Source organism: Chinchilla lanigera, unplaced genomic scaffold, assembly GCF_000276665.1.
Source record: "Chinchilla lanigera isolate Chin_1 unplaced genomic scaffold, ChiLan1.0 scaffold00051, whole genome shotgun sequence".
Lineage (NCBI taxonomy): Eukaryota > Metazoa > Chordata > Mammalia > Rodentia > Chinchillidae > Chinchilla > Chinchilla lanigera.
The window spans coordinates 5,440,562-5,456,834 of record NW_004955452.1 but is presented as its reverse complement, the minus strand read 5'-3'; the positions used below and the strand labels follow the sequence as shown (position 1 = coordinate 5,456,834).

General features: G+C 47.3%; 1 protein-coding gene across 1 annotated transcript in view; it reads left to right on the top strand.

Moving 5' to 3' along the window:
- The window catches only part of Pafah2 (platelet-activating factor acetylhydrolase 2, 40kDa), a 33,718-nt gene extending 17,649 nt beyond the window's left edge, over positions 1 to 16,069 (top strand). The window contains exons 8-11 of the mRNA XM_005394836.2: positions 3,057 to 3,148; positions 4,949 to 5,119; positions 7,269 to 7,423; positions 14,251 to 16,069. Of these exons, the coding sequence (XP_005394893.1) occupies positions 3,057 to 3,148; positions 4,949 to 5,119; positions 7,269 to 7,423; positions 14,251 to 14,345 (513 nt within the window). The 3' untranslated portion in view covers positions 14,346 to 16,069. The remainder of the gene's footprint in view (positions 1 to 3,056; positions 3,149 to 4,948; positions 5,120 to 7,268; positions 7,424 to 14,250) is intronic.
- Positions 16,070 to 16,273: the final 204 nt, after the last annotated feature.

The following is a 16,273-nucleotide window of genomic DNA, read 5'->3' as shown; positions in this document are numbered from 1 at the left end:
CCTGGCAAGCACAAGGTCGTGAGTTCAATTCCTGGTACCGGGTGTGTGTGGGGGGACAAAACCAAAAACAACAATTATCCTCCAACCTCAGCCTCCTAAGTAGCTGGGATTATAGGTGTACACTGCCATTCCCCAATTTATATCTATATTTAAAGCAATAAATATTGTCATTTTTTTGAGAAAGGATCTCACTATGGAGTGCAGGCTGGCTTGAACTCACTTATGTAGCCCAGGCTGGCCTTGAATTCATGGTGATCCTCCTGCCTCAGCCTCCCAAGTGCTGGGATTATAGGTGTGCACCACCATGCCCAGTTCAATAATGTTGTCATTTAAAACAAGCTATTTTTGTGGCCCCTTTTTTCCCACTTAGCAAAGTAGTATGAGATTCTTCTTGGGCTTTTTTTTGTTGTTGTTTTTGAGATTCTTGTTGCACTAAGGTTTTTCTATGGCATGTTTTTTAATAGCCATGTAATATTCCACTGCACAAGAACGTACTGTACATTGAATGCTCACCCTGATCAGAGTCCCTCACACATATTTATAAAGTCGACATTATTAACTCTGTACATTGAAAGAAACCAAAGATCAAAGGCTAAGTATCTACCCAGAATTAGAGCTAAGTAAGTAGTTGAGTCAGACCTTAAGCTGGGGCTTTTTTATATCAAAAGCTATGCCTTGTGCCCCCAAAGGCTCTTAGAAAATATCTGTTCAAGGCTCTAGCAATGACCTGTAGGTAGAAGCATCTGCCTGGTGGAACCTAGAGTGCTTTGCTCACTGTTTTAGTGTTACCAGTCCCCTGCCGAGAAGCAAGGGTCCCAGCACTGAGCTGTGGGCCCACATGCCTGGGAGCCTGAGACAGGCTCAGCGAATAGCGAGCTGCAGTCCAGGTGGGTTATTTAAAATGTACCCTTTTGAAGAAAATACAGAATAAAAAGCTAAGTAAATTTTCACCTGTCAGATTGAATGAAATCCAAAAATTGATTAGTCCCTCTGTTGACAAGCTGTAGGGAAATAATTATTCTCTACATTGCCAGTGAAAGTACAAATTGCCCCATGGAGGGCAGTTTGGCAAGAGCTATCAACATTACAAAAGCGCATATTCTTTGACCCAGCAGTTTCCGGTTCTGGGAACTTATAACCTGCACAGCACACATGCGATGTGATGTGTGTCTAAGGTTGTTGATTCCAGTGTTTGTAATAGAGAGAAACTGATGACAGCACAGATGTCCACCAGTAAGAGACCCAGCTAATAGATTATAGAACAGTATCTATATTATTTAAGTAATATACATTGGTGTAGCACATATACTTCATATTTCAGTGGCTTAATACACTAGAAATTTCTCCCTTACATAATGTCAACAGAGTGCTCCTGTATGAGAAGTAACTTAGGGATCCAGGCTCCTTTTATCTAAGGGTTCTATCTACCCTCTTTCACTCACAAATCCACATTGGCTATGTGTGTTAAGCCAAGAAAATGGAAAAGGATACAAGAGAAGTTTTATGGACTGGATTTGGGAGGAGATGTATTATCTTGGCTCACATGCTCTTGGCTAAAACTGCATCAAAAGGCCATATCTAACTGCTGGGAAGTAGCCTGGCTGTGATGATCAGCTCGCTACCCACCCAAGGTGAAGTCAGACGGAGCTGGAAGAAAGGAGAAGGAAGTTCTACCTGTACTAATATTGTTATACAAATATGTTAGACAAAGAGCCACTTGTAAAAGGAGGGGAGCAAGTATGTATTCGTGTTTACATGTACATGCATAGACAATCTCCGCGAGAACGCAGAAGAAACAATTAACTGTTGAGGGGGAAGGAAGTGGCCACTGTGTGCAAATGAAGCTGAGTAGGTGGCAGACTTTTCTGTATACTTCTGATTTGGGCAGTATATGGGTATTTTCACTAATTTTTTTTTTAAAAAGAAAAACCGGGCGTGGTGGTGCACGCCTGTTATCCCAGCACTCAGGAGGCTGAGGCAGGAGGATTGTTGCGAGTTCGAGACTAGCCTGGGCTACAAAGTGAGCTCAAGGCCAGCCTGAACTGCATAGCGAGACCCTGTCTCAAAAAGACCAAAATAAATAAATAAATAAATAAATAAGAAAGGAAAACTAAAAGAGGACATCAATCTACCCACGTTCCCGATCGATCTTAAGGTAACTAGTGAAGGGGAGGATTTAGGTACAAAGCCTTGGGCTAGAAACCGGGGACAGAAGGGGAGAGCAAGGCTTCCGAGCAGAGACAGCCCCAGAGCCTGGAGAGATTCCCAAGCCCAGAAGCAGGTGGCTGCAGTGGCTTTTTATATAACCATGCCCTGAAAGCTTGTGAGGATAACCAGAAATAGGCACTTGCAGAGCAGTTAAAGCGAACAGACTTTCTCTTCCTCTGGGATTTGGATAAAAAAAAAACAGGACGATATTTAAGAAGGAGGTAGGACCTGGGTTGGTTTCTGCACAAGCAGTCCTTGCTCCAGAGCAGAGTGGAAGGGTGGCAGGAGCGCCCCGCTCCTGCCCTCAGCCGGGTCCTTGTCCCATCCCCAGGACGAGTGCACAGGGCAAGGAATCTAGAGTGTGGAGATTACCTCTTTTCTCAGCACAGTCCTGCACTGATGGCGGCCGTATGGAACCTGACAGTTTTTGTCTGTTCATCTATCCATAGACACCTGAATGTCTACCTTAGGCCAGGCACTGGTAGGTGGTCAGATTGCCCACCCACCCCCCCCCCTCCAAAAAAAAAACCACCAAAAAACATGGTTCTCAGAATTCCCGCCTACAGAAGGCTGTTTATACCAAGGATTCTGTCTGTTCTCTAATAAGCAAAGGGTTCTTTCCCCACCCTCCCCCTTGTGCTGTGGCTCAGACCCAGGGCCGTAGGCATGCTAGGCACATGCTCCACGTCTGAGCTACAACCCAAATGTCTGAATAGTTTGGTTTCCATGGACTCCCCCACTTGTGCCCTCGCCTCGTTCCCCTGCTAATTCTTCTTCGTGCCCCTGAGGGATTCCCTAAAAAGCATTCCTGAGTTTCTAGCATGACTAAACTCTCTTGCTTTCCTCAGGGCAGTATTGACACGAGCCGCGTGGCTGTGATGGGACATTCATTTGGAGGGGCCACAGCTATTCTGGCTTTGGCCAAGGAGGCCCAGTTTCGGTGAGTTTCTTTCTTTTTTTGTTTTTGTTTTTCTCCGGTATGGGGAATCGAACTCATGACCTTGCGCTTGCCAGGCAGGCGCTGTGCCGCTGAGCTAAATCTCCAGCTCCTTCGGTGGTGACGCTATTGCTGCTAGCTCCACATACCATTCACTCATCCAGCAATGATTTATTACACAAGTATTGTGTCCCAGGCACTGTTTAAGGGGTTGGGAAGTCAATGGTGAGGTCAGGAAAAAAAGGTCAAGCTGGGCACGGTAGCACATATCTGTAATGCTAGCTGCTCAAGAGCCTGAGGCAGGAGGATCGCAAGTTCAAGACCAGCATGGGCAACCTAGTAAGACCTTGTCTCAAATTATAATTAAGAAGGGTTGGGACTGTAGTTCAATGGTGCTTGGGTACAATCCCCCTTTACCAGGAAAAGAAAGAAGCAGGGAGAAGGAAGGAAAGATTTGATATCATGGAATTATGCTATCATGGGAGGAGAGAGACTAGTAAAGAAGTGAACAGGTGGTAAAATCCCCAGTACCTAAGTGTAGTGAGGAAGGTGACACAGGCTGATACAGTAGAGTGTCTGGAGGCTTCTCAGGGCAGGGACATAGATGAGACTTGACAGGCCTAGGAGATCATTCCAGCCAGCAGGAACAGCCAGTGCAAAGGCCCCGAGGAGGGAAGAAGCTGGCTCTGTCCTGGTGAGAGGAGCCTAGTGAGAAACAGTGAATTAAGACATGATCAGAGACTAGCAGGGACCATATCTCAGGGCTTTTTGGCCAGGATAAGGAAATTTAGATTTTTATTCTAAGTATAATGGAGAATAATTGGATTTTAAGCAGAAAAAAAAAAAAAAAAATCAATCTTACTTACATTTACAAAGAGCCTTCTGTCTACTCTGAGGAGTAGCCAGCAGGCTGAGGACTGGTTGGAGGCCGGCTGCGTCGGCATGAGGCTGAGAGGATGGATTTGCATTAGGCTGGGGGAGAGAAGGAATGGAGTCAAGATGTGTCTTAGGGTTTTCAGGACTTAGTGATGCGTGAGGTAAAGAAAAGGACAAGGGAAGGTTTTTCATTTGTGTATCTCTCACTTGAGTGGAATTTGAAGGTCCCTAATTGAGACAGAGAAGACTGGAGGTGGGAGCGGGGAGCTAAATCTTAGGGCCACAGTTTTGCCACAGGTGACATAGTTTTTGCCTTTGGCACCGAGGAGGCCGTTCCTGACCTCCCCGCCGCGTGGCTCTGGGCTTGTGTAGCACCTTGTGCACTTAGGGCAGTAAGCGCTCTTGTTTTGCTGCCTGGTCAGTCTCTCTCTCCTGCTGGCATGGAAGCTCCTGGAGAGCAGGAACTCTGTCATTTATCTCTGTGTCAGAAGCACAGCTTAGGCACTGTGAATTGTTAAATGAATGAGCTGCCACTGTGCATAACTTGAGTCAGCCATCTGAGATGAGGTCCAGGGAAGAGGTCTGATTCTTGTTCTCAGCGTAAACTCGAGAAGGATCTTTGGTAACAGGTAAAAGTCGTCTCTCCCAAGATTTTTTTTTTTTTTGTCTTTTTGAGACAGGGTCTCACTATGTAGTCCAGGCTGGTCTCGAACTCACAAATATCCTCCTGCCTCAGCCTCCCAAGTGCTGGGATTACGGGCATTTGCCACCACGCCCGGCTCTCCCAAGATTCTAAATGAAGGGTATGGGCCCTGGTGCCCACTTCTGGCTTTCTGAGACTTTAGAACCCCACCACTTCTCCTGCCACCCTAACTGTTCTTGGCTGGGTTTCTGTGTGGCAGTTCCAAATATCTGGTCCTCTTCCAGGTGTGCTGTGGCCCTGGATGCTTGGATGTTTCCTCTGGAACGGGACTTTTACCCCAAGGCCCAGGGCCCTGTGTTCTTTATCAATGCTGAGAAATTCCAGACGGTGGAGAGTGTCAACTTGATGAAGAAGATATGTGCCCAGCACGAACAGTCCAGGATCATAACTGTCCTGTGAGTGAGCCCCAAGGTCATGAGCCCGGTGCCCTGTCTATGTCCCACCCAGCCGTGGCCCCAGTGATTTCTTCTGGATCATCCAGAACTTCCTACCCATTGAGGGACTGTGTGAATCCTCCTGAACTGCAGTCTTACATCCTTCAGAATTTCATATCTGCCCCTCTTTTTCACTTCACTCCACCAACAGTGATTTTCTTTAATAGTTTATATGGCCTTATGACAGGACCTAGCTGGTGCTTTCTGGGATTGTGAGTTGTTGAGGAAGGGATGTGAGTCTGGGTGGGTTCCAGAGATCATTTTGGAATCTCACTGGGATCTCTTGAAGAGTGTGGATGTAATAGAACTTAGACATTCACCAGAAGGTTTTTAGAACTTTCATGAATACCTAAATTCACAGATACTACTTTAGCATATATTTTCTCCCGTAAACTATCTGTATTCTGGTCAACAGAAACGACATTTTCTTCACTTTCATCACCAGCATAATTGGTTGATTTTTGGGGGGAGCCATTTTTCACGGAGCAAACAATTTTTAGTGACCTTGGGACAGTGACTTTATAGGAGGTGGCACGGAGCTCCAGAGGCAGGGCTGCAGTCTCCCTGGTTTGCTGCTGCTCTGCACTTGAGCCAAACAGCACACATGCATCAGGGATCCCAGGTCTTGTTTCGGGAACCTGTGGACCTCTGCAATCACTCAGGTGGTTGGTTGAAAGCGTAGGCCAGCCAGGCGTGGTGGCACATGCCTGTAATCCCTGCACTTGGGAGGCTGAGGCAGGAGGATTGTTGCAAGTTCAAGGCCAGCCTGGGCTACAAAGTGAGCTCAAGGCCAGCCTGAACTGCATAGTGAGACCCTGTCTCAAAAAAAAAAAAAAAAAAAAAAAAAAAAAAGAAAGAAAGAAAGTGCAGGCCAAAACCCCACACACCAGAGTCTCTGATAGTCAGTGTCTTCTGCCCTCACCTTCTTGCGTGGCTCAGCCTCTCCCCCTGGGGCCAGCCCCTCTCCTCTCATTTTGATGTGGCACTGGAGGATACAGGCTGAGACATCCCCTAGGCCTGTCCAACTTGGACAGTAACCGCCTGTGCAGAAGGGAGAAGACAGTTGGAATAGGGCTCACAAGCAAGACTTAGCTACTGGCAGTGTATATTTCTTTTTCTTTTTCTTTTCAGTGCTGTGGATGGAACCAGGGCCTCATGGCTATTGAGCAAGTGCTGTACCACTGAGCTATACCCCCAGCCTGGCAATGTATTATTCCTTAAACTGAGAGCTGAATACTCAAGTATTCACTGTTCTATACATTTTTTGTGTCCCTTAAGTAATGTATGTTTTAAATTAATTTTTCTACATGGTATCAGATAGTTGCTTTTTTGTTTTTCTTTTTGAGACAGAGTCTCACTAAGTAGTTCAGGCTGGCCTTGAACTCACAGCAATCCTCATGTCTCAGCTTCCCAAGTGCTGGGATTACAGGCGTGTACGACCACCCCTGGAAGCGTGGTATCAGATAGTGTAGCATTTAAATTTTCCTTCCCTCATTGAATTGTGTAAGGAATTTAATTATGAGTAATTTATCCCAGAATGAACCAAGTTCAATCTGGTAAAAAGTATTAGAGCCAGAGGACTTAATCCAAAAACTCACTACTACATGCACTTGCCCTCACTTTTCTGATTATTTAAACAAAAGCAAGTAATTCCTTTTCTCTGCTTATTCCATGATACAGTCCTGACAAGGAGCTAATGTGTTTTGTAAGTGTTTGGAGGACACCGAATGAAAGCTATGACAAAACAGACTCCAATAACACAAGAATGTCAGGTGCTGGAGACCTGGCCTCTCTGCCTCTCTTCTGGCTCCGTCAAGCTCAGCCTTTTCCCAGCACTGTCAAGCATTGTGTTCTAGGGGCTGAGCCACCTTTGAGGTGTGCTCACCTGAATTCAAATCTTAGCTGTGCCCCCTGCTGTCAGCACGCCCCTGGGGAGACCACTTGTCTCCTCTCAGTCTGTCAGAGGGGATGATGCATCCTTCACAGGCTGGTGTGAAAATTACGCATGGTAATGTGTGGAAAGCACCTTGCACACAGTAGGTGCACATGTGTATGCCTAACCTCCCCGCCCCCACCCCAACCTCTACCAGTTGTTTTTCTTTTCCTCTAGTGGCTCTGTCCATCGGAGTCAAACTGACTTCGCTTTTGCAACTGGCACCTTGATTGGTAAATTCTTCTCTGCTCAAACCCGAGGGAGCCTGGACCCCTACCAAGGTCAGGAGATTATGGTGCGGGCCATGTTGGCTTTCCTGCAGAAACACCTCGGTAAGGAGTGGACCGGGGCCTGTGGGACAGATCTGGGACCCTTCGAGTTTCTCCGCAGCACAGTGGTCTATCCGCAGTGGTCTATGGTTGGGGTCTGAGTGAAAGGAGACTTACATAGAAGTAGAGAAAAAACATTTACCTGAAAGTTGGGAGACTCGAACTCTTACGAGGTATGTGACCCAGGCCTAGTCATTTAACCTCCCTCAGCTTTGATTTCCTTCCTGTAAACAGGCCATTCACCTCTTTCTACCATGTGTGTCCGAACCTAAACTTAGCAGTCATCTGAGGGGCATTGTGAGGAGCTTGTCATGATAACTGGGCTAAATATATGGAAGTGCTTTAAAGAAACCAACATGGATGGAGTGTGACTAATGTCATCAATCACAGACCAGCTAACTGGCAAGGCCTTTAGAGGTCTCTGGCCCAGCTTCCACCCAGAGGAAGTGTCCTCTCCTGTTACGTCTTCCCCTGATGTACAGTCAAGTCCTCCTTACCACTGCAAACTTAGGCAGTTTTAAGAGTTGAAATTCTAGCCGGGCATGGTGGCACACGCCTGTAATCCCAGCACTCAGGAGGCTGAGGCAGGAGGATCATTGTGAGATGGAGACCAGCCTGGGCTACAAAGTGAGCTCAAGGCCAGCGTGAACTGCAGAGCGAGACCCTGTCTCAAAGAGACCATACATAAATAAATAAGAGTTGAAATTCTAGGTAAGATTTTTTGGTCTGTAAAGACTGGAAATTCACTACTTTTCCTTGAGGAACAAAATTTGTCTAGCAGGGTACGGCTGGACCGGGGGTCTGTGCAGGATTACAGAAGCTCGGGTCTGTGAGACTAACCTCTCACACAGTCTGTCTCACAGCCCCACTTTCAATCCCTTCGTCTTATGGCATCTGTTTCTCCATTTTTGTTGTTTTGGTCCCAGTCTACCTTTTTCTTTCTTTCTACCCTGTATTTCTCTCTTGCTGATACCATCCATTCATTCAGTTCTACTGCCGTATAACCCCCACTTGGTTTCAACCACTTGTGGCTTATTCAGTCTGCCTTGTGGGCTTATGCCTTTCCTCTTTAGCTTGTACTGCTCATAGCCATATTTTTTGGACTTCTTACATCAGATTCCCAAGAGAGACAAATTGACCTATATCAGCTCATCTTTGCCCACCAAAGCATTGTAGGCTAACTGTCCGACCTAGGCCTAGAGCACTCTTGATCAGATGTCCCTTTCCGAAGCAGTCAGAAGGAGAGGGATACCGTTACCTGCATGAGGTTGAACCTTCCTCGCAGGAGCTGGGCACAGGAGGGCCCAGGCTCTCCTGGACTGCTAAGGTTTGACCTCTGATCTAACAGCAAGATGTATACGTTGTGCCCTGCACTTGGCCTGTTTATCCTTCAGGAGTTGGCCAAAGAAGCCTTAGATGGCACATGGCAGTTCTTTGGATATTTGAAGTCACCTCTGAGGCCCTCTCTGAGTTTTCTGTTCATTAAGTTAAAATTCCCTGCTTCCTGCATCATTTCCCTGTTTGTCCGCCGTGCTACCACTCACTGTCCCCTTCCTTTGGATGTGTTGTCAGTGCCCCTTTTAAAGGGTGATGCCCTGACTTGCATATGGCATGCTATGGTCAGACAAACTGGATTCACATTTCCTGCGCATGTGCAACAAATTTGAATTGGGTTGAGTCTGCTTTAGAAGTATACATGTCCTGCCAGGCATGGTGGCACATGCCTGTAATCCCAGCACTCTGGGAAGCTGGGGCAGGAAAATTACAAATTCAAGTCCAGCCTAGGTAATTTAGTGACTTAGCAAGACTATCTCTCAAAATAATAAATAAATAAACAAACAAACAAATAAATAAATAAAAAGGGATACAAATGTAGCGCAGTGTGGAGACCCTGGGTTCAATCCTCATCACCGGAGGAGGGGGTGTACATCTATCCTATTGTTAGTATACTGACATTTTGAACTGAATTTGCATTTGTAAATTTACACCTGTCTATTCCATCTTGCGCATCTGAGCCATTATTCGAGCCTGAACTTTAGAGACTTTAGGATTCACAGAGATGTTAGAACGTCATTTTTATCACCTGGCAGGAGGGAATGGATCACATCCCAAGACTCACATAGTGCCTGGCCGCCGGGTCCTCAGCCCACTTTCCCTGTGTCTGCGTGGGCTGCGCAGGTGTAATGACCACGTCACTGTAAGACCTTAAACGTGAAGGTGACGGGGAGTCCAGTGTGCGTGACTGGACTCCCTTTAGCAGCAGTGCCTGTGGAGACCTGCAGAGGCGGGAAGAGGCGGCAGAGATTAGACTGTAGGAAGACTGCTGAGGACTTGACTTATGCCAGGGACTCTATACCAGCAGTACCACGCAGGATTTAGATGGAGGATCACATGTAATTCTGAAGACAGCCCTTTCTAGTAGGTACTGTTATTATTAACTTCATTTTCTAGATGAAGACACTGAAGCTCAGAGTATCTGTTTAATTGTTCGAGGTTATCTGGTTATTAACTGGCAAAGCCAGTGTGCAGCGCAGGTGGTCCAGTTCCACAGCCCTCGCTCTTCCTCGCTGCACTCTGCTGCTGGTGATTCTGATGACGATAGGAGTGGTAAATTCATGACCACAGTGTGCGCTCGGTCTAGGGAGACCTGGGGACAGGCACCTAACCGGTGGGAGAGGAAGAACAACCGAGAAAGGGGGCTTCTCGGCCGGGGTGATGCTTGCCTTTGAATTCGATGGACGAAGAGAGTCCAGAGGCAGGGAAGGGGCAAGGGTCTCTTGGCAGAAAGCACAAACCCTTATGTGGGCTTGATCACTTGGGAAACTAGTTAGTGTATCTGGAACTCAGGCTAGTGAGCTTTTGAAAGGCAAAGATAGAGAAATGGTCAGAAGGTAAACACAGAGGCTCATGTATTTGCCAAAATAAGTTTGAGCCAGGCCTGGTAGTGCACACCTGTAATCCCAGCACTTAGGAGGCTGAGGCAGGAGGATCACTGAGTTGAAGCCAGCCTGGACAAGATAGTGAGTTCAAGGCCAGCCTGAACTACATAATAAGACCCTGTCTCCTAAAAGGGTAAGTTTGAATTATATTCACAGGCTGTAATGAGCCATGGGTGGGTTTTCAGTGGAAAACCATGACTAGGCTTGTGTTTGCAGGTGGTCTGCATCCTGAGGATGGAAATGGAGTCAGAGGCAAAGAGCGCAGCTGAAAAGTTTTTGCAGTGACCCAGGTGATAGGACATAAGATAGAGACAGCATAACGGCCACCGCTCTGCTCTCTGCTGGGGCTAATTAGCTTTACAAAGAAGAAAGGCTTTCTGGTAGCCACCTAGTGTGTTGTCCCTTAAGAAACTAAAATAGGCTCCAAGTGGCTCAGCCACACCTCACTCCTGAAAATCACCTCAGAAGAGTGCACACACGTCCTGCTGATTCCGATGTCACCTCCCCGGAAGAGATTGCTGCCTCCTAGGTATTAACTACACACACGGCTCCTGTCTCCATCGCCTCTTCCTCCCTCCTGCCACCCTGGAAGATGATTTCACACCTTCTCCTTCCTCAAACCTCTAGCGCCTCTTCCCTCAGCTCCAGCTGAGTAAGTCTGCCTCCCGCTTCACTGCGCCCAGAGCCGCCAGCACTTCCTCAGCCTCTGCACGCCACGCCCGCCCTCTTTCCTGTGTGGACCCGCAGTTTCTCGCTCTTTACTTTAGGTCATCAGTTTTTCCCTCTCTACTGGTTCGTTTCTCTTGCCTTATTTTAAAAAAAAGAAAAATTCTTGGGTTGGGTGTAGCTCAGTGGAAGAGCACTTGCATGTGTGAGGGTCTGGGTTTGAACACCAGCACTATAAAAAAGAAAAACCCTTGACCTCAATATGTCTTCCATTTCCTTTTCCCCCATAACAGCAAAAAACAAAATTCCTCAGAACAGTATCTTTACTTTTTTCCTTTTATTTTTTTTGGTGGGCGTGGGTGTGTGTGGTATGGGGGGGTGTGGGTGTGGGGAAGTGGTACTGTGGGATTGAACTCAGGCCACTGCCCTGAGCTACATCCCCACCCCCTCCTTTCTGAGCTGAGTCTTGCTAAATTTCCAGATTGCCCAGGTTGGGCTCGAACTTGTGATCCTCTGACCTCAACCTCCCAGAGCTCTGGGATTACGGGCGTTTGCCACCATGCCTGGCTTGTCTTCCTTTTTCTGATTTCTCTCTTCCTGTTCTCTGTAAAACCCACTCCATTCAGGCTTCTGTGACATGGTGCTCCTTGAAAACTGGTGACCTTTGCAGTGCTAAATCCAGAGCCAGTTCTCCCTGCTCTGCTACTGGAACTCGGCAGCTCCTGGGAGGCTGGACGATGCCCTCTTCTGGAAGTCCTGTCTCTGCTTTTCATACAGCTGGGGATTTTCTCCTGTGTCGTTATGTTCTCTTTGGCCAACATTGCTACTTCCAAGGCTCGTGCTTGGATCATGGCTTAGTCTGTTTTCTTTTCTTTTTTTGTGTTAGTCTGTTTTCTGTTGGTATAACAAAAACGCCTGAAGCCGAGCACTTTATAAAGAAGAGAGGCTTATTTAGCTCGTACTTCCAGAGATTGAAGAGCGTGGTGGTAGCTCTGTCCTTTGAAGTCACTCCTCACAGAGGCTTCCTCCTTTCTCCTACACCTCCCACCCAGCCCTCTGAAAACCCTGCTGGCACCTGAAGTCTAGTCACTTGTCTCCATCCCCGCAGCTACCATGCCCTCCAAGTTGCCTCTCGCCTAAATAGCAGCAGTACTTTCTATCTGGTCTCAGCTTGCTCCAGTTCCCCAAGAAAGTCTTCTAGAAGAGCAGCCAGAGTGGTTCTTCTGGAAGCAAGTAGATCTTTGTCACTCCTCTGCTCAGAATCCTTAGTGGCTCCCCGTTATTCTGAGAGTTGAAGCCAGCCTTTCATCCTGCGGGCCTGTGTGACATGGCTGCCCAGTCCCGCCCGGCCTTTCCTGGTGCTCCTCCCCTGGCCGACTACTTCACCGAGCACGCAACCCTCAGTGCTCCCAGCACCGCCTGCCTCAGAGCCTTCACGCCGCAGCCCCCTCTGCCTGGAGCGTCCCTCCCAGATGTTCTTGCTCACTCCCACCTCCTGCACGTCTTGGCTGAAATCTCAGCTTCTCAGTGAGGCCCACTCGGCCGCCCTTTTTGAAACATTCTACCCTCCCGTCCACCCCCAGTCACCATCACGGCTTCCCTCATATGGACCTTTTTGTGTTCCCGTAGCATTTATGCCTTTTCGCATCCTACATGATTTAATATGTTTATGGTTTATCTCTGCCCGCTTGATTATGAGCTCTCTGAGGATACGTGTTTGTCTGTTTTGTTCTTGGACATATTTTTAGCACCAAGAACAGTGTGGCATATAGTGAGCATGCTCATTTTTTTTTTTTTATGGTACTGGTTTTTTTTTTTTCTTTTGTAGTTCAGAGTCTTCACACAGAGCTACATCCTCCCCCTTTTTCATTTTTTAATTTTGAGACAGTGTCTGAAGTCATGAGTTGCTCAGTCTGGGCTCAATTTTTTAAAAATCTTCTTTCTTCCTTCTTTTGTTGCTTTCTTTTTCTTTTCTCTTTTTTTTTTAAAAAAAAAAAAAACAAGGTCTTCCTATTGCTCAGGCTGACCTTGAACTCCTGAGGTCAAGTGCTCCTGCCTCAGCCTCCCAGGTGGCAGTGGCTATAGGTGCGTGCCACTGCACCTGGCTTGGGTTAATGAATGTGTAGCACTGTATGCTGAGGACCTATTCCCGGGCAGGTTCTTGGCAATGCACTGGGGATCCAAAGATGAATGTGAGTGGTCCCTCCCTCTCTCCCAGGTTCTGTTTGTCCCAAGCTGTTTGCCTCTCAGCTGTACCCTCCTCCCTTGGCCTGACAGCCTGACCTCATTCTGACTCTTCCCGCTGTGTAATTAGACCTCTCTGCTCACAATCTCAGGGCCCTCTTGAATTATGCCTGGTGTTAGGCGGCTCCGTGATGTTGCTGCCCTGTTGCTCTGCTCTGGGGTGACACTTGCCTTGCATCTGCTGGCTGGGGGACTGGAAACCTCTTCTTGCTTACTAATATTCCTGAGGCTGGAAGCAGCCTTCATTTTCTCTGCCTTTCTTTTTTTTTTTTTTTTTTTGGCTTTTTGAGTCAGGGTCTCACTATGCAGTTCAGGCTGACCTTGAGCTCACTTTGTAGCCCAAGCTGGTCTCGAACTTGCAATGATCTTCCTGCCTCAGCCTCCCGAGTGCTGGGGTTACAGGCATGTGCTACCATGCCTGGCTCTCTGCCTTTCTGACCTGGGTTTAAATTCCGTCCCTACCACTTGGCAGCTGTCATGACCTTGGGCAAATTAGGTCGTTTCCTTCAGCCTTACTTTTCTCAACCATAAAATACGTCAAATGGAGCTGGGCGTGGTGGCGCATGCCTGTAATCCCAGCACTCGGGAGGCTGAGGCTGGAGTTTGAGACCAGCCTGGGCTACAAAGTGAGCTCAAGCCAGTCTGAACTCCATAACGAGACCTTGTCTCAAAAAAGACCCAAAAAAAAAAAAGGTCAAATGGTAGTACTCAGCCTGTGGGGACATTGTGAATATTGCAGTGAGTACGTATAAAGCAGTGAGCTCTCCTTCATGAAGTGCTGCCCTTTGGGCCTATTCTCAAGTTGCCAAGGACTATGTAACTTGTTTTTAAAGGCAGTACCACCGCCATTAAAACCACTGTAACCAGTCCTTTTGGTATTCCATAATGCTTCCCTCTTGAGGACAGCCCACTGAATTCGTGATACCAGCTCTTGAAGCTAATCTTATAAGAACCTGCCTAATTCCTTTTCTCCCCATGCAGACCTGCAAGAGGACTACGACCAGTGGAACGACCTCGTTGAAGGCATTGGACCATCGCTCACTCCAGGGGCCCCACACCATCTGTCCAGTCTATAGGCACAACTAGCTGTTTATGGAAGGTCACTTGAGCTGAGTTTCCATTTGCGGGCTGCCCAGGAGCACCCATACTCTATCAGGAAGTGGTCAGCATGACCATTCGGCACGGATTGAGAGGATATAATCACACTGCTGATTGGATAACTGGGTACTTTAATCTTGGACTTGATGTTAAACTCACATTGGGACAGATCACTGGTTGATTGGCAGACTGACTCTCTGGGGCCTGAACCCTGACGGTGTGGGGGACAAGCGGTGAGTTGGGGCTGGAAGTGCCGGCCTCCAGGCTGAGCCTGGAAAGCCTGGAGTGAAGACACCCTGGTGGGCCTACTCCCTCACTGTGGGCCAGGGTTGCTTCTTTAGCAGAAGCCAAGGGACAGAGTGAAAATCTTTGGGCCCCTCGCCTGGCCTGGCACTCTCTTGCTTCCTACCTCTCAACCTTCTCCCTCACAGGGTCACTTGCTGAAGTATGAACACTTCAGGTAGCTTTCTAGGATATGGGCCGTCATCACATTTGCCATTTATTTTCAAGTGTTCCCACTGCAAGAAACAGCCTCGGGCACTTAGTCCTGAGTGACATGAGCCCACAGGGAGCAGACAGTATTGTTCTCATAACACAGGAAGAGACACACAGGCCCAGAAGCTCTGGGTGTCTTTGGGGTGTTGCCAAAAGTGTGTCCTGACAGGAACCAACATGAGGAGGTTGGGATGAGCAGGTAGAATAACGGTGCTTAGTAGCCATTCACACAGGCCCTTGCCACAAGAGGGAGGTGGTTTGGTCAGCATAAACCCAGGAGGCCACTCCTAGAGAAGTCTAGGGTCAGCTTGGTCTTGCCTCCTACCTCAGATACCATGAACCTCCAACTTACTCAGAATCGGGGTGCTTTCATTGTCTGTTTTGCTTCAAGGGTCTTGGCCCAACTTTAAGTCAGGATACTAGATTTGCATTCTGTTCCATTTATAATTTAAGTGATACTGATACTCACGTTTGCCTAACGATATGTTAGAATATTTTCTCTATTTAATCTGCATTAGAGCAAGATGGAGAGCCATCTGGGAGTGACTTTTCCTTCTGTTTTTCTTTGTTCACTAACCACTCTGTGAAGAAAAAAAAATCTTTAAAAGAAAAGGAAATCTTCCTAGAGGTGTAGTTCAAAGCTGGATGGGAATGTCCACCCAAGACCCCAAGACTTCTCACTTTAGTCCAAAGAAGGGGACCCCAGGAGAGGCTAGAACAAAAGAGAAGTGTGCTTCTGCATGGTAGTTCAAGGTTAGGGCTCCCAAAGCAAGCTGTGATTTCTAGTGAGACACAGGGTCAGGAGGAAATGATTACAACCCTGGGTTCTGGAGTGAGATAGTCTGCTTCCAGGTCCTAGTTCCACCACTGCCAACTGGATAAATTTGAACAAATGATATGCTTTTTCCAATCTCAATTCCTGAATTTCTAAAATGAGGGTCTACCTTACGAATAGTGGGGAGAATTAACTGAGAGGGTATATAACCCATGGGTTATTAAAATGTATGTTTTCTACTTTCCAAATACAGGAGGGTTTTCTAAGTTATAGTTATTATTTTCTAGATGAATTGCTTTGTGGTCAGAGAAAATGACCCATTTGATTTCCATCCTTCAAGATTTATTGAAACTTAATTGTTGGCCCAGTGTGAGGTCGATTTTGTAAATGTTGCACATATACTTAAAAAAAAAAAAATCTGTCTACTCCGAAGTTGTTGGCTTGCTTTTTTCTCAACAACGCACCATGGATTTCATGTGGTAAGAGCACACACGTGGGGATAAGAGCCCCAAAGTGGGGGCCAGAGCCCCTCAGCACTCAGGAGCAGCCCTAGGCCAGCGCCGTGCTGGTACAGCAAGTGCTGAAGGGCTGGTTCTGGCAGCAGTAGCGTGTGAGACCCAGTTTCTGTCTTAGACC